Raw genomic sequence first — 19,156 nt, forward strand, 5'->3', positions numbered from 1 at the left:
TTTAATCAGTAACAGCCCTATTCGTTTTGCAAGAATTCTACAATTGTTTGTGAGTACCATATATACTCGAGTATAAGCCGAGATTTTCAGCCCCTTTTTTTAGGCTGAAAGTGCCCCCCTCGGCTTATACTCGAGTCACCGCCGTCTGCCTACCTGATCAGCGTGTCATGCAGACAGACGGTGACCATTCCACTGTTCAAAAGCCGCGCCTCCCTGTCTGTGATAGGCGGAACACTAAATTTCCCAGCAGTCAGTGTTCCGCCTATCACGGACATCCGCTCATCCTCATACTACGGACGAGGATAAGAGGATGTCCGTGATAGGCGGAACACTGACTGCTGGGAAATTGAGTGTTCCGCCTATCACAGACAGGGAGGTGCGGCTTTTGAACAGTGGAATGGCCGCCGTCTGTCACAGATGAGGAGGAGAATTGCGGCTTTTGAATCCTGGCATGTTTTTATGACATGCTGATACATGCTGATCGGTGCAAAATGGCACACAGAGGCTGCAGAAGGACACAGAGGCTGCAGAAGGACACAGAGGCTGCAGAAGGACACAGAGGCTGCAGATTGGCACACAGAGGCATGCACAGGACACAGGTAGACTGCAATGGACACAGGGAGGTACACAGGGAGGTACGCAGCTGCAGATGGGCATTGTTGACCCTCTTTTCCACTCTTTTAAGCTGTAACAGTAGCTGCTGCATGTCTCATCTTCGGCTTATAGACGAGTCAATAAGTTTTCCCAGTTTTTTTGTGGTAAATTAGGGGCCTCGGTTTATATTCGGATCGACCTATACTCGAGTATATACGGTAGTTTTCTTTTATTACTTTTAATACCTATCCAAAGGATAATGCGCAAGGCTGGTGCGCCCCCTCTTTTCCAATTCTCCTCTTCTCGGGTCCCTGGCTGGAGCTCTTGATCCCTCCCTCCTGTTGAGTGCCCCCACAGCAAGCTGCTTGAAGTATGCATTCAGGCATGGAGCTGTAGTGCGGCCCCACCCTCTTTCTCTCCTCATTGACTAACTGAGTTTGAGTGACAGCAGTGGGAGCCAGTAGTGCTTCTGCTGTGTCTCAGCCAATCCTGGATGGCCAAGGCACTCGTGGACATCGCTGGCCAGAGATGGGGCTCGGGTAAGTATTAGGAGGGCTGAGGGGGGCTGCTACACACAGAAGGCTTTTGATTTTAATGCATAAAATGCATTCAGATAAAAAAAACCTTCTGCCTTTACAACCACTTTTTGATGATATTCTAATTTGTTTGGGATGCACCTGTGTGTGTGTGTGTGTGTGTGTGTGTATATATATATATATATATATATATATATATATATATATATATATATATATATATGTGTATGTGTATATATGTATATATATATATATATATAACACACAAATGTACCCTGGTTAGATATGAATGAGCTTTATGCGCAACAATGCATCTATTAGGCCTTGATTATGAGGATTTGCCTGTTTGTCTTCTAACAGCGTCTGATTGAAGAGGAGAACATGTTGGCACCTACTCTTAAGCAGTTTTCACTGAGGGTTGAAATGCTACCATCTTACATCCCTGTGAGGGTTGCTGAGAAAATGCTGTTTGTGGGAGAATCCGTTCAGATGTTTGAAAACTGGAATGTAACTATGACTAGAACAGGTATGCTCCAATCTATAGCCCATTTATTCAGACTGACATTTTATGCTATATGCTGCATATTACATTTGATTACTATGATATTTAGACACTTCTACTGTAGCATCTTTATCATCTATTGGTATATGGTTAAATACATTTTTGGAGTATAATGAACCAGAACAGTGTCTGGTGCAGGAACAGCAGTGAGATAAATCTAGCTGTGATATTTTGCCTAAAAATGAAACCTCCCCTTCAATTTGAACCAAAGTTGCTAGCACCAGAGTTTTATTTACCATAATTGTTTTATGGGCTAGGACCCAGGAGATCAGGGTAAAGACACAAAACAAAATCTGATCATTTTGTCCTTTTGTTTCTCTCTTCTGGCTACCTCCTAGATATAGGGAAAAGGGGAGTCGGGAACCTTAATGGTAGTCAAAAGAATCCATTTAATTCAGTAAATATGAAAACCATCTCTTTCACTTGTTTTGGTCGTCCTTAATAATTGATTTAATATAAAGTGTACATCAGGTTTCTGTCCATAACACATTCTAACATTAGTATCTCCTAAAATATTTGCGTAATGCCAGAGGCTGAGCTTGTATGAAAGGACACCATCACTCTGGTGTGCCTAGAGTTGTATTGCGTTTAAGTACACTTCCATTAGCAACATGTATTTGGAAACAGATTTTTGTGATTGGTCTATAACAACACAACCAACAGGTAAAAACCAGTGAAGTTAAAATCTTTTAACGGGGCGTGGCTTGCCGCGAGCGAAGATGGCAGCATAACTCCTGAGCTCCTTCACACCACAGCTCACCATTAGCCCTGAGAGAGAGAAATACCCCTTCAACACCACCCCGGATGATGGGTACTGCATCCAGGAACTCTTCTACCTCCAGATCGAGATCCCCGAGGGAACATCCCAGCCGAGGAACGCGGAATATCGCTGATCTGTTCAGATCACAGAGATCCAACATGGCGACGAGCACCTCAGCTCCCTCACGAGATGGGATACTACTAACTCCCAACCCTTCTCCTCCCACAACTGCTGCGTCCCAGCCGGATTCCTTGCAATCTCCAAGCCTGCTAGACCTACGCACGGTAGCAGCTGATATTAAAGACACCCTTTTTGCTGCCATAACGGACCTTAAACACGAAATTCAAGCCATTGCGGGAAGGGTGCAGGAAGTAGAGAAAACCACCGCCGTCCATCAAGCGGCAATCTCCACGATGCACCGCTCCATAGACACACATACTGCACAACTGCGGGACGTCCAGCGGCACGTTGAAGACCTGGACAACAGGGGTCGGAGGCATAATCTCCGGGTGAGAGGCCTCCCCGAAAGTGTAGACACCGATCACCTCACCCCGGTGGTTACTGCCCTCTTCAATCAGCTCCTTGATCAACCCAGCCACTCACCCATAGCGATGGAGCGCATCCATCGTGCTCTCCGACCCCGCGAACGCGACACAGATCCTCCCAGAGACGTGGTTTGCTGTATCTGTGACTTTCAAACCAAAGAAATGATCCTAAAACAGGCCAGACTGCAACAAGCTCTACAATATGAGGGCCAACGCATCTCTATCTACCAAGACCTCTCAGCCATTACACTTCGTAATAGGAGAGACCTGCGCCCCCTCTTAGAAGTCTTAAGGAATAATGGCATCCCCTACCGTTGGCGCTTCCCATTCGGACTTTCAGCCACCCATCAGGGACGATCGGTCATCCTGAGGGTTCCTGAGGAACTGCTCGCCTTCTGCCGCACCTTAGACATACCTCTGGTCTCACTCCCCGACTGGTACGCGGAATTCAAAGGATCTTCGTCCCGCTCAGACTACAGATCTACCGATCGGATGGACACCCAGCCGTCGCCGTACCGAAGACGTCGCTCTCCATCGATCCGACGAATTTCTCCGGAAGCCTACGATCATCTGCGCAGTCCCACTGCCGTGCCAACATCCCGCAGAGCACGCCGTGACCGTTGAAGAAGTGGCTATGTTGAATCCACCGGTCGGATCCTTCCTATACTTGGAATTCAGCTCACGATGCAGTAATTCTTTCCTCTCCTAGTAGACCTCCAGTTTCAGTTTATCCTCACTGACCAACCCGTTTGGGAAATTCCCATCGTTTAAACGGACGGACTCAGCCTTTGTCCTCAACGGTAACCTACCGACCACGTTATTTCCTACCAATAGGCAGTGTCTTCTACCCAATATTGTATTGTTCCAGGCATGTCCCACAACCTATTGGCTCACTACCCATTGTCCTTCCCTCAACCTACCCCCCTTCTAGTCTAAGCCCCTCTATTTTACCCTGATCTTTGAGACAATGCCTCCCTTACCTTCTGCACGCAAAGGTTTCCTCACTGGCTCACAAACAACAATGCAGTGTGTTCAGGAAGCTGTATCATGCCCCACAGCATGATTACTATGCACATACTTATAGTACGTGCTTTCTTTCTCATTAGTTTGTTTACTTACTGTATTGTCTTAACTTCGTTAATGAGATAGCGTATAATTGTTCAAACGCTCATCACGTCAGACCTGTTGACATTTGATCCTTTTATTGCTTTGAGGACGAGGGGATGTGATCTCCCACATCAAGCCGGTAAAGCCATACCTAAACCTTTGGCCTAGCCTAGTTATTTCCATCGAAAATTAGTTTGGTCCTCTTACCAGCACTTACTGGAGAGAACCTTTATATGTACCATGTGCCGTCACGGCTTTGATGTGATAATCCCATCCTCCTCCAGCCCTTGGCTACCTCTCAACATGATATGTATCTCTGTTATTGATTTAGCTTATTGGTCTGTTCCTCTAGTTCCTGCTTTACAAAGAAAGGTTTGTAGACATTTATGTTAAGCAAATGTTACCTGAAAACGCCTACCCAATAAGGTATCTCTGCCCCTACATATTTTATACAGGGAACTCAAATTCACTATCAATACTACAAACGGGCACCTCCCCCACCGATAGTGTTTAAACGCTTCAGCCCACGATCTTTTCCACGCGAACTGTAAAAGGGTGACCATTGGTAATATGTCGGCAAACTCTCTATAATTACAACTTAAAGCTGTGGTGTGAGGGTTCTCGCACTTTATATCTTTGTCTTTCGACAATCACCTCCTCCCTAGTGGCTTGTAGGACTGTCCAGTGCTTTCGTACGGGACATACCCTGCAGGCCTCTACCACATTCCGGCCTATACCCCCTTATCTTTGACGCAGGTGAGCGGGTTCTTACCTGCTGCCGGATTACCGTTTACCCCTTCCCCCAAATTGTTTTCCCCTTTTTTTTTTTTTTTTTTTTTTTACTTGCTTACTCTCTCTACTACCCTTTTCCCCGGACGCATCGTCATTCACATTTCGATCTCAACACCATGACTACCTCTGGGGATGCAACCAATCTACTCCATCTCAAAATCATATCCTTGAATGCTAAGGGTTTAAATATCCCGGAAAAACGCTCACAACTATTATTAGCCATGCAAAAAAGTGGAGCAGACATACTATTCTTACAAGAAACACACTTCAGATCAGACAATATACCGAAACTCCAGTGCAAATACTATCCCACGGCATACCACTCCACCACCACACTAGCGAAAAAAAAAGGTGTTTCCATCTTACTAGCCCGACATTGCCCCCTCCAGATCACTGACACTCTAGCTGATGATGATGGCAGGTTTCTATTCCTTAAAGGACTCCTCCAAAACAAGCCATTTACACTTGCAAACATATATGCGCCCAACACACTCCAAGTACCGTTCTTCAAGGGAATTGTGTCCAAATTGGTCTCGTTTCAAGAAGGCACACTTATTATGGGAGGGGACTTCAATGTTCCTTTGAACCCTATACTCGATACCTCTAATGGGCACTCCTCCCTTACCTATGCTGCCCTTCGATCAATAAAAACTCAGATGCAAACTTTGCTTTTACATGATGCCTGGAGAACCCTCTACCCAGATACAAAGGACTTTACATTCTACTCGACACCTCATGGAAAATATTCCAGAATTGATTTCCTCTTTATCTCTCAAGAAGCTTTACCTTATCTTACACACGCATCCATCAACCCTATGTTTCTTTCTGACCACAATCCGGTTTCAATCACACTATCCATCCCATCTTCCACCCCACGCGCCCACTCCTGGAGACTAGATCAATCCTTGTTAACTGATCCGATTATAGCTGCAGAAGTGGAGCAAACAATGAAACATTACTTCTTAGATAACAAAGCCACAGATACCTCTCCCCTCATTCACTGGGACGCACACAAATGTGTAGTAAGAGGAACCCTCATAGCAGCGGCGGCAAAAAAGAGAAAAGAGTACAAAAAACACTTCAATGATTTGGCCACTAAAATTAGACGTTTGGAACGTGCACATAGTCTAAAGAGCACCACCACACTGCTTGCCACCCTTATCCAATCCAGGAAAGAAATGTTAGAATTACTGGGAAAGCAGACTAAGCGCAAATATATACTCTCTCAGAAAACGTTTTATGAATATGGTAATAAATCTGGGAAAATATTAGCAAAAGCCCTTCAATCCAAGAAAGCATCAATAACTGTTCACCATATCACAGATCCAACGGGCAAAAAATTATCCACAACACCTGACATCGCCACGCAATTTGTACAATATTATTCAAATCTATACAACCTTACCTCATCATCTAATACACCACCAATCCCTAACCAGCGGCGGGCCCAACTTATATCTGACTTTTTAAATAAATATAGCCCAACTCCTATCTCCACCTCCGCATGCCAGATGCTCGATACTCCTCTGACCTCAGAAGAAGCTCGAACGGCTCTTAAAGCCATGCACGCAGGTAAAAGCCCGGGCCCTGATGGACTGCCCGTTGGTTACTATAGAACCTATGAACATATTTTACTACCCCACTTTCTATCCTCCTTTAACACATGTTCATCCCCGTGTTCTGCCCCGCGAGATATGTTGTCTGCACATGTAGCCGTAATCCCAAAACCAAACAAAGATGCCACACAGGTTACCAACTATAGGCCTATATCGCTCCTAAATGTTGACCTTAAATGGTACGCTAAAATTTTATCTAACAGACTTTTGCCTTTACTCCCTGACCTTATACATCCCGATCAGGTGGGCTTCACGCCTGGCCGGGAAGCGAGAGACAACACTCTCAAAGCTCTTAATGTCCACCATTGGCTATCTTCCCAAAAACAAGCTGGATTCTTCCTTTCCCTAGACGCGGAGAAGGCATTCGACAGGGTGGCCTGGGATTACATGTCAGCGACTTTAAAAGCTCTTGGTCTGCCTAATAGAATGCTCAATTATATCAATCTGCTTTACTCAGGACCAACGGCGAGAGTGAAAGTCAATGGCCACCTGTCGAATGCCTTCTCTATCTCCAATGGCACACGTCAGGGGTGCCCGTTATCCCCGATAATTTTTATCCTTACTCTTGAACCATTATTGAGACAAATTAGAGAAAACCCAGACATTAAGGGTGTGGATATAGGCAAAAGAACATTTAAAACGGCTGCATTTGCGGACGACATTCTTCTATTCCTAACAGAACCCCTAACATCCATCCCTAACTTACTCAAAGTATTCGACCAATTCCATATCATCTCTAACCTACAAATTAACTTTAAAAAATCCCTTGCACTAAATGTATCGCTGACCGAAAAAGTGTGCGCCCAATGCCGGGCGAATTTCCCCTTTAAATGGAGTCCTGATAGTATACCCTACTTAGGTATCCAACTTCCAAGATCCCTAGCTAATTTATATGATCTTAATTTCCTGCCTTTACTACGCACCATGTCCACTGACCTTCAGAGGTGGTCAAAAGGCATATTCTCCTGGTTTGGCAGAGCAGCCATCATAAAAATGAATATTTTACCAAGGATTTTGTATCTCCTCCAGACTATACCTATCTCACTTCCCCAAACGTTTTTCGCTTCCTTCCGCAAACTCTGTTCGACGTTTGTCTGGGGTTCCATAAGACCCAGACTGAGTTATTCAAGACTTGTTACACCAAAAACACAAGGAGGTATTGGTTTGCCAGACATCCATAGGTACTACCTAGCATGTCACCTTGCCAGAATAATTGACTGGAACGTCCATTCCAACACGAAAGATTGGGTTCAACTTGAATCATCCCTTGATCAAATACCAGTGGCTCAAACACCATGGTTACTCCCCACACATGTCCCCCGTAGCTATTCCTCACACCCGTTAATCGCCACGTCACTCAACGCATTTCGATACGCTTGCAAAACATATCAGATCTCCTCAGTCACGGGCCCACTAACACCACTAAAACTCAATCCAGCGTTCCCACCGGGTATGCACCCCTCTTTTCTCCACGGATTGTGGCCTCATCCTAAAGTCCTGTCTAAAGACTTCTATGACCGTAATCATCTTCTATCCTATACAAACCTGTCGAGCAATATGCTCAAAAGTGGGTTTTCCCAATGGACATATAATCAGATACACCATTTTTTGACTTCCAAGCCCCACTCCCTAGCTGGAGTTCGAACCTTAACCTCCTTTGAACAAACATGTACACTGATCGAACCACAAAGACACCTCATCTCCTTTTCGTATAATATACTATTCCCACAACAGACCAGCAATGATTGTTGGTCTACCAAAGCCTGGAATAGAGACCTGCCATCACCCTTAAATCCCAAGGATTGGGAAGATACATATTCTGTCATACATAAAGGCTCCCGAAATGTCTGTGTTCAGGAGAATGCATTTAAATTATTATCCAGGTGGTACAATACACCTCTAAAACTGCATCGTATCTTCCCATCTGTCTCCCCGCAATGTTGGAGATGTCAGGCCAGTCTTGGCACCCTGGAACATATTTGGTGGTCATGTCCCATCGTCCAGCCATTTTGGCAAGAAGTCCATAGAATCACCCAGAAATTTTCTACCCGCCCAATACAGTTTTCCCCTGCTCAACTTTTTTCATGTCTCCACACAATCCAAAAAAGCCTACATGGGATCCCTAACCATGCATATGATCATGGCGGCGAATATGTGCATCCCAGCCAACTGGAAATCCAAACATCCCCCCTCTTTACTGGAGTGGTTCAACCGTATTAACAAAACAGCTGAGATGGAGAACCTGATACATCAAGCCAATGATACCCCTTCTACCTTCACATGCATATGGTCGAGTTGGTTGCTTTTCAGTACATCCCCAGAATATCTTTCACTGCTCCCCTAAAGCACTAAATATGTCAGTGATCTGAGAAAATGACTGGCTGGACCAGTTCCCCTTCCTTTAACGAACATCCCTTAGTGCATTACGCACTAGTTCTCTACACTGGAGATTACCACTTACTGTACTTCTCTGAATTCATCTGCACATACCATTGCCACACCAACATACTATTGCCAACAATTGCATCTATCTACTAAGAGATAATGACTCTGTATTGGATTTTGTTTCTTTCAAATAAGCACAGTGCCTGTTCTGCTCACTTAACATCTTCTAAATCACAGTTAGGCACTGTACTCACGACTATAACACTGTACCTATCAGATAACCTCACCTTATACCATTATAAGCGTACAAATGTTTACTCTCTGGTTCTTCTTATGTTAACTGATGCATCTACTATTTGAGGCATTGTAACATTTTTTTCTTTTTGCTCTGTACCCTAACGTTTGACTTTACTGTTTCTGTTATACACTAAACTTCAATAAAATGTCTTTAAACAAAATCTTTTAACACCTTTTGTGCATGGATAAATATTGGTAGAGTGTGGTTGTGGATTACATTTATTACAGATAAATGTTCATGAAAACTAGTCACGAAAATCTTGTAAACCCCTATTTATGTCCAGTCTTTTAACATGTATGTCAAGGAAATAATCGTATGCAGTACAGAACAATAGCAGTTGATCTAATAAAAATTACCACAGCTGCTGAGCCCAGAAAAACGCAGCATTTTTGTGGACTGTGTTTTCAGCCCTTTCCAGTTGTCTTTTGCTAAACACCCATCCTTTTCCACTCTTAGTTCTCTACAGCAGTGGTTCTCAACCCTGTCCTCAAGTACCCTCTACAGGCCAAGTTTTGGGCATTTCTCTGTCCAAAATAACAAGCCATTGACTCTGATTGAAAGCACCTGTGCAAAATAAAGGAAAACCTACAATCGTGGCCTGTTGGGAGTACTTGAGGACAGGGTTGGGAACCACTGATCTACAGCATAAAGTCTAATCTTTCTTTTGTCCAAGATAAGAACTAGGAGGGCTAAAACTGCCTCTTTGACATAACATAGTAAAGACTCGTACACACACTTATATTGTCGGACGACCGTTCGTCCGTTTTTTGTGGCATCCTAGTCTGATGTCGAAAGTGAAGACGTTGCTCAAAATACGAAACTTTTCGTACGATAGAATACAATGTCAGAAGTGACGTAATGTGTTGAATAGTTTTGTATGTATTTTGTCTCTGAGCATGCGTAGTCTTGCTCTTATGACCTCTAAAGACCAGGAAGGGTCCCCTTTAACACATCAAAAGGAGTAAGAGACGTTCATTATTAGTCTATGATGGCACGCAGGTATCCTAGAGGTTAGTTTGTCATTCTTAAGGTTTGTACACAAAAGTTCTAAGTGCCATAGGTTCTGATAAAGAGGGCACGTCCTTTTTGAAACATGTAAGAGGCTGATACTGAAGATTAATGCAGAGTACCTTCTTACTCGTGTATTTTGGATTACTTTTAGCTTCAAAGGCTGTTGTGAGGGTACATCCTGAGTGCTGGTTCACACCAGATGCAGTCCAGTGTGTGTTTAATTTGCATGAAAAAGGAATGCACAGCGTTTTCCATGTATTCCAATGGCCCTAGCTTACACCGGTGCTGTCCGTTTCAGTGCAGTCAACAAAAGTAGAACATGCTATTTTTTTCTGTATGGAATGCATTTGGAATGCAGCAAAATGCAGTGGAACTCGCATGTTCTGAATTGACATGATGTGTTCTGAAGACGCAAAAGCCCCGGAATTCATGAGAAAACAGAAATTGTGTTGTGAACTGGCCTTAAGGCTAATGTTGCTGTTGAGAGAGTGAATATAATGCATGTTTTTACAAGATTTTTGTAAGTAGATTTAATGTATTTTTATCACTAATAAATGGAATCCATGGCTAAAAGATGCCAGTGCTCTGGATATATTTTTTTTCTTTTGTTTAAAAGTGATGTTATCATTTATTAGTAATTGTGAGGGCTGAAAGTAATGTGCAAAACCAACTGCAGGTGTATGGACTTGTATGGACTTTGGTTTCCCCATTGCGGTGTATGAACAAAAAAATGGGACAATAATGGTTAGTGAATTTCTGGATGATCATCACTTGTGGTACTTTATATAATAACGTAAAGCCAAACATTGCCAAACAATCTTTATTTTTCTTTCTTTCTTTCTTTCTCTTTCCTTCTTCTAGGCTCCATACTGAAAAACCAGGAAGATATATTTGCTGCAGAGTTACACAGGTTAAAACAACAACCTTTGTTTAACTTGGTGGATTTTGAGTCTGTTCTCGACAGGATCAGAAGCACAGTTGCAGAGGTATTGTAAAAAAGTCATTTGCTTGTATAACAATATTTGGTTACACAGAAGAATTTGGTTTCATTGTAAGGCTTTCACACTTGTGCGACTTGAAAGTCATTCGCTTTTGCCGCAATTTTTTGATGCGACTTGTATTATTGAGTTCTATGGACCTCAAGTCGCCTGTCAGAACAAAGTAGTGCAGGGACTACCTTGAAGTCGCTGCGACTTGAAGTCACACAGATATGAATGGTACTCATTGTAAATTATGGGGTACGACGTGTTGTGCGACTTTGCAGTCCCAAGTCGCACAAGTGTGAAAGGGGCTTAAGAAGTTAATATCCGTTAGCAAAATGAGATCATAATAAAGAGAATTATGTATATTGTGTGTAGTAGGCCTTCAACCATTTTGTATGATTCACATCTGTCTATAAAATACTTTAAATTCTACATTAAACAACTATAACTGTTTTTAAAAATGTTTCCTCCCCCCGCTTCTTACCTATCTTTGCGAAACAAATGATGTGTGTACTTGCCTATTTTTTTTTCACAAGAAAAAGGTTTATTTGATTTTTACAGTATATACAATGCATATACACATTTGTTCACAAGACGGTTGGTTTGCACATTTAACCACTAGGGATCCGCGCTATAGCCGAATGACGGCTACAGCGCGGACCTCCTTTGCCGGGACGACGTCTATTGACGTTGTCTCGTGCACGAGCGGCCTGCGCGCCCCCGGAGGGGCGCACGCGGCGCGCTCTGTGATCAGCGAGTCTATGAGACACGCCTGATCACGGATGGAAGCTAGGGGTCGATCCTGACCCCTTACCACGTGATCAGCTGTCAGCCAATGACAGCTGATCATGTGATCACAACAGAGCTGGTAATCGGCTATTTTCCTCCTCTCGCTGACAGCGTGAGGAGAAAAAAAAAGCTGATCACCGGCGGCCGTGAGAGGGACTTCAGTCCCGATCACGGCCAAGCCATCAGTGCCCACCTGCCCCCTGCCAGTGCAACATATAGTAAATGTGCCACCCATCAGTGCCCACAGTGCCACCCATCAGTGCCCACAATCTGCCTCAACAACAGTGCTGCACCTCATATGCCACATATCCGTGCCCATCAGCGTCATCTACCAGTGCCTAGCAGTGCCGCCCAGCAGTGCTACCTATCAGTGCCCATCAGTCCCATCTACCAGTGGTACCTATCCATGCCACCCATCCGTGCCATCTTATCTGTGCCCATCTGTGCCCATCAGTGCCGCCTTATCTGTGCCCATCCGTGCTGCATTATCTGTGCCTATCAGTACCGCCTTATCTGTGCCTATCGGTGCCACCTTAACCGTGCCTATCAGTGCCCACCAGTGCCGCCTCATCAGCGCATTTCAATGAAGGAGAAAAATGACCTGTTTGCAAAATTTTATAACAAACTATGAAACATGATTTTTTTTATTTTGCTTTTTTTTGTTTGAGCAAAAAATAAAACTCCCAGCTGTAATTAAATACCACCAAAAGAAAGCTCTATTTGTGGGAAAAAAATGATAAAAATTTCATTTGGGTACAGTGTTGTATGACCGCGCAATTGTCATTCAAAGTGCATCAGCGCTGAAAGCTAAAAATTGGTCTGGGCAGGAGGGGGGTTTAAGTGCCCAGTAAGCAAGTGGTTAAACAGGAGAAAAATATTTAAAACTGTTATATTACATCTCCTTAGGATATGGGAGGTAGTAAGTTTCAGCAATATTACTTGAGGAGGTCCTGGGGGAGGAGAGGCAGGATACGTGGATGATAAGGGTGGGGGGGAGGCGAAAAGAGGGGGTGTGCGAAGGAGGGACCTCGTCTACTTTAAGTTCACAAAGCCTAAACAGTAAATACACATTCAGGAGATCATAGCAATAGTGCATTATTGTGGGGCAGGTACAGCAGTAATATTTCAGCTATCATCCGCCACTTCTGTGCCCCAAGCATCTATCCATTCCGACCATACCCTGTCAAATTTGTCAGGGCATTTTCAGTTGGCATAGGTGAGCTTACACAGTGGCAGCACTGAGTTCAGTGTTAGATGCCATGAAGACACCCTGGGGGGTATAGCATCCTTCCAATAGAGGAATATCTCTCTACGGGCATAAAATGTAGCGTAATTCAGGAACAGTTTAGTATATTGCCCTTTACCCTAGGGTTGAAAACATTTAGCAGCATCATTTTGGGGTCAGTTCCCAGCTCCAGGGAGGTAATCTGGTCAAGGGTGTCGGCTATCTCCGACCAATAGTCCCCGAGGCGGGGCAGGACCAGACCATATGAAAGGAGGAGGCGGATCTCAGATCACATTTAGAACAGGCCACTGGGGTGCTAGGATTCATGATTAACCGCTTCAGAGTTTAGCAGGCTCTATGAACGAACTTGACCTGCATAAATTGGTCTCTGGCCGAGATCATATTAGTGACAAAGGAGGGTACACATGTCTCTCAATCCTCCTCTGACAGATCTGGGATGTCAGATTTCCATTTGTCCAGGGTTTTTTCAAGTTTCTTCAAAGGAGCTATGGACAAATGGAAGTATAGGGAGGATAGGGGTTTATCCACAATCTTGGCAGTAAGTAGTCCCTCCACAGAGTCTGATTTCAGTGTGAGGTGCACTGGGAACTGTTTCCTGTAAGCGAGTCGGAGCTGGTAATACTAAAACGGCATGCACCCTGGTAGTGAGTAGGCACTTTTGAGATCAGAGAAGGTTCTCAGATTTTCTCCCGCAACGATATACTTCAATGTTACTATTCCATTTCTTGCCCAGATCTGGGAATCTGGAACAGTATTCATATGTGGTAGGTTGGGATTGCCCCAGAGAGGGATGTGGGGAGAAAATGTCTTGGGGGCACAAAAGCAGGACCTAGTTCTATTCCATACCGTGATGCCAGGGTGAGATTTCATCCCTCTGAATACCACATTGCTAAGGGAGGAGTACGAGCCCATTATAACTGCTTCTAGGATCACTGCTGGGTTATCCTATGGTTGGGAGAGCCACCATCTGACCGTCACCAGGACAGCCACCCAGAAGTAGAGCTGAAAGTCTGGTAGGGACAGGTCTCCCTGGCTAATGGGATGTTTTGGGGTTTAGGGGTGTTTAGAAAAAGGTAGAGGAATTTGAGGAGATATACCATCTTAACTAAATTATCCTACCCACCGGCGACAGGGGGAGGGTCCTCCAGGTTATACATTTCTGTTTTTAAGTAGTGGTTGGAGGTTCAGCTCAAAGTATGAGGACAGCGGAGTTCCAACCCTTCCAAGTATTTAAATTCAGGTGTCCAGTTTAGGGGAGTGCCTGTTGCTGGGTTGTGGCCCGACGCGAGAAAAGGAGTAATTTCCCCCAGTTAACCTTGATGCCCGAAAAAGAGCTGCATTTATCCCTTATTTGACGTGCTGGTGGGAGAGAGGAGACGTCCCTGAGGAAGAGGAGGGTATCGTTGGCATACAAGGATATTTTATCTGATATTACACCGACTTGGATTCCTTTTACTGAGGGAGCGCAAACAATCCAGGGGAGAGTGGACAACCCTGTCTAGTATCCCTGGACAGGGGAAACTGTGGGGACAGGGAGTTGTTTGTACATATATGGGCCGTAGACTTATGGTATAGCATCTGATAAAATGGGGGCCAAACTGAAATTTGCGTAGGACGGCCCAGAGGTCAATAGCCTTTTCGGCGTCTAAGGAGGCAACTACCTCCGGACTGTCCCCTCTTGCCCTAGAGAGATGTGTAAGGAGTCATCGAATGTTTGTCGGTCCCCCTGCCTGGCATAAATCCAGACTGGTCCGCATGCGCCAGTGCCATAATCACAGTGTTCAATGGACTGGCCAATAGCTTCGCCAACAGCTTGGCGTCTACATTAAGGAGGGATATTGGGCGGTATGACGAACACTGTTCAGGGGGCTTACCAGATTTAACAATGACCACAATAACTGCCTCAGCCATTGTCGGGGGCAATGAGTTCCCCTTCATGGCTTTTTGGAGCACTAATTTGAACTGTGGTAGTATTTCGGCGGGCATCCCGAATTCGGCGTAGACCACCCCCCCCCCCCCCCCCCCGGCGCATTGGACTCGCACAGCTTTAAAGCAAGCGGAGTGTGGTCAGATATGCCACAGGGGAGAATAGAGATGTCACTAACCCTGGGCAGGACAGACCTCCCCCCCCCCCCCCCTGTGTAGGCAAGGTCTTTACGTGAGAGGGTTTTGTGTGTATGAGTGGCATGTGTAGGCCCGCTGAGAGGGGTGGTGCCACCTCCACACATCAGTCAGGTTGGAGGCTTCTGCCCAGGGGAGCATCTCTGAAGATGCGCCCGCTTCGGGTGAGAGTCTGTCCATCCCAGGGTTCGGGGCCAGGTTGAACTCCCCCAGCATCACCACATTATCTGTAGCATAGGCGGCAATTTTAGAGATAAGCTGATTAAGTAGTCTCGTGGAGGCCGGCGGGGGGAGGTACATTCCCACCAGCTCCAGTCTATCCACTATGGCATGGAGTATAACAAAGCATCCCTCCGGGTCTAGTTCTAGCGCCAACAGTCTAAACAGTAGAGATTTGTGAACAAGTATGCTGACCCCTTTAGAGTAATTGGTGTATGTGGAGTGATACTGATGTCCCACCCAGGGCCGTCTAAGGTTCAAGAGTTTACTGCCTGAAAAAGTGAGTCTACCGTAGTATACAAATTTGGGGATGGTAGGTTTTGAGAAACTGAAACACTAGTGACCTCTTCACAGAGGAGTTCAAACCCCTAGTGTTCCATGAAACAATAGTACAATCGGCCATATGCATCTAATGTTACATTTTCAAGCCATAGACCTCCAAGAACCAAGGCAAACATGCCTGTAATGGGGACACGTGTGTGGAGCGGCATCAAGAGTTCAGCAATTTAGATGTTACATCTAGTCTCTTGCTGGAGACCGGATCAGAAAATGTGGGTGCAGTCTCTCAGCAAATGCCAGGGTACAAGCTTGAACGTTAACGTAGCAGAGTTATTCATCTTTTTACGGCCATGGCCAATGGAGAGAAGATGGAGGGCGAAGGGTGGGGGGAGGATATGGCAGGGATCAACCTTCACATAGATCTCCCTTCGAGGTGCCCCAACTAGCCAAAGGGAAGCTTGAGGATCAATGTCTCTTGGGACCCCTGTCATCTCTGAGGGTGGCTATTCAGTGGCACATGAGGGATCCCCAGGGTCAAGAAGCTATATTCAGGCCAGTGTGTTAGAGAGGCACGTCTTTAAGGCCACAAGTGGCCATGGCACTTATGAGCTAATTTCCCTACAGTAGGGGTACTAGCAACAGAGCATGTGCTGTCAGACTCAGAGGGCCTGGGTCACAGGATGGAGAGAGGGGAGAAGGAGGGAAGAAGCAGGATACAGTCCTGGAGGGAGACCTCCAGTAGTGAGCCTCAGGGGATAGTTTGATGCTTAGCCTCCTGGTCTCCAGGGTCCTGAAGTGGGGAACACAGTAGGACATGGGAAGTAGCAGGACTTGGAAGGAAGACCCAGGCCAGTGCGTGGAAAGAAGGCACCTTGAAAAAGATAGCAGGTGGAATCGGCCCACTTGAGCAGGCAGTCAGATGAATTGCTTATCTGTGCAGGAGTGTATCAATCCAACCGGAGGCATCCTCTGGGGACGTGAAGAACCAGACCGATTCACCGTTTTCTACCCTCAGTCTGGCCGGGAACATCATGCTGTACTTGGTATGGATGGAGCAAAGCCTTGCTCTTACAGCATCAAAGGATTTTCGCTGTTTCTGGGTTTCCAGTGAATAGTCCGGGAAGATTAGAAGCTTGGCATTTTCGAAGCGGAGTTCACCTTTAGCCCTAGCTTCCTTCATTACTATATCTTTGTCTCTGAAGTGAAGAAGTTTAAAGATAAGTTTGAGGTGGTGCTCCCTGGGGCCCCCTGGTGGCAGGTATGTGATGGGCCCTTTCCACAGTAAAGAATGGAAAAGAACATGCTGAGGGAAGTAGCTGTTGCAGTAAGCGTTCAGCAAAACCCGTTGGGGTCTGTGTCTTCAGCCCCCTCAGGGAGTTCCAGAATACGCAAATTATTTTGTCTGTTGTGATTCTCTGCATTTTCTGTGTGGGACTCAATCACCTTAACCCTAGCTTTAAGTGCATGAATGTCGGTCCCATGATCACATACCATGTCTTCGGTCTGGGAGACCCTTTGCTCCACCTCAGTCATTCTGGCACGAAAGACATCAAAGTCCTTTCTAATAAACTCCACATTGACTTGGATATGGTCCACCTTGGCAGTCAGGGTAGTTATGGCCTGCAGGACAGCTTTAAAGTCGGCCGCCGTAGCAGGCAGTCGATCGGGGGTCCTCGGCCAGGTTCTCCATTCGGGCAGAAGTTTTAGACGAGGCCGTGGCTGGTGCCTTGTCTGCAAGGCCTTTTTCTGGGATCGGGGCTGGTTTTTTTTTTTTTCTCCTTTGCATACCTCAGAGAAGGTACTGAGGCCGAAGGGTACAGGAGATTCATGCTGGAGTATCTATATCTATTATAATGATAGTTACTGCGCCGATCCTGTGGAGCTCTGAGCAGGAGTTTTAGGCGAGTCCGCAGCTTCGGCCCTTTCCGCGATCTCCAGCCTTGCGGCCTTTTCCCGGGAACACCGCCAGCCATCTCTTCACTTGCACTCGGAGTGGCCCCCAAGGCTGGGGGGATACAGGAGGGTTGTTTTTCTAGGGTCTGCACCTGGTAAAATTAGGATTTTTGCGCCAGTCCTGGGGAGCTCAGACAAACTCATCTGCTCCCGGTGCCATTCTGGACATGCCCCCCGTCCTTCCCTTTTTTTAATCTGCTACAATCCGGTCACATGATCCTACAACTCCTGCTACCTTGTGAATAAGTGACTGCTGCAGGGGAGAAGAGGGTGTACAGACAACGACTGGGCCATGGGTGCCTATGGGGGATGTCGTGGCTCCCGAAATTCACAACTGTTGTTAGGAGCTGCAGGATCACTTGCCCAGACTGGAGCAGATTGAAAATAGGTAGGTACACGCATCTTTTTTATACAGACTAGGCATGATGGGTAGGAGTGGGGGGAATAGTTATAATTGGGGTTTTTCTACCATTTTAAGGTCTTTGCAGCTCTAAATTATGTGTATATATTGCAAACTTTGTTTGAAGATTTGAAGCATCATTCAATAATTACCACTTTTTACATTGTAACTTGTGTGGCAGAATTGAGACAACAAGCAAATGTGACACCACATTCAGTGTCTTGAGTTACAGGTTCTTTGTACAACCTAATGTACTTCTAATCTTTATGTAATTTGGTATTTGCTTCATGTACCTTTTCTGAAATCTGCACTGGAAGAACTTTAACATTAATATCTTATTGGTTGTAGCACTTGTGGAAACTCATGGTAGAAGAATCAGATTTAATAGGCCAGTTAAAGGTGAGTTTTATTTTATTTTAACACAAGCACTATGGGATCCGGTTACTCTAAATCTGCTTAAAGAAAACTCCACATTTTAACAAAACTGGCTATAGCAGGGATTCTCAAACTACGGCCCTCCAGCTGTTGCGGAACTACACATCCCATGAGGCATTGTAAAACTCTGACATTCACAGACAGGCTAGGCATGATGGGAATTGTAGTTCCTGAACAACTGGAGGGCCGTAGTTTGAAGACCCATGGGCTATAGCCTATAACATGTCATTTAAGGCCCCATTCATACTAGTGCAATTTCTTCTGCGTCTGCCATTGCGCTACAATGTACAACGATAGTCAAGATATTCTCTATGGTGCCTGTTGACATTAGTGTAACATGGGGCAGTTTCTTCTTTTGGTGCAGCAGTTTTGGCCCGATGGACTTCAATGGGAATGCATAAAAAATACATACGTGTGTTTGTGGAAGGCTTAACTATCAGTCTCCTACGCCTACAAAAAAAAACACATGAAACATAACATAAAATATTGCAAAACCCAACATTTTTGTTTTCTTTTGGGCCTCTG

The 19,156-nt window shown here is 45.2% G+C and overlaps 1 protein-coding gene across 2 annotated transcripts in view; it reads left to right on the top strand.

Moving 5' to 3' along the window:
• The window catches only part of LOC143963466 (gamma-tubulin complex component 4-like), a 185,296-nt gene that overhangs the window by 43,734 nt on the left and 122,406 nt on the right, over nt 1-19,156 (top strand). For both annotated transcript variants that reach the window (XM_077473099.1, XM_077473100.1), the window contains exons 8-10: nt 1,491-1,656; nt 11,068-11,192; nt 18,545-18,595. In XM_077473099.1, the coding sequence (XP_077329225.1) occupies nt 1,491-1,656; nt 11,068-11,192; nt 18,545-18,595 (342 nt within the window). The remainder of the gene's footprint in view (nt 1-1,490; nt 1,657-11,067; nt 11,193-18,544; nt 18,596-19,156) is intronic.

Source organism: Lithobates pipiens, unplaced genomic scaffold, assembly GCF_037356315.1.
Source record: "Lithobates pipiens isolate NorthernLeopardFrog02 unplaced genomic scaffold, aLitPip1_a1.2 Scaffold_8, whole genome shotgun sequence".
In the NCBI taxonomy this organism is placed as follows: domain Eukaryota; kingdom Metazoa; phylum Chordata; class Amphibia; order Anura; family Ranidae; genus Lithobates; species Lithobates pipiens.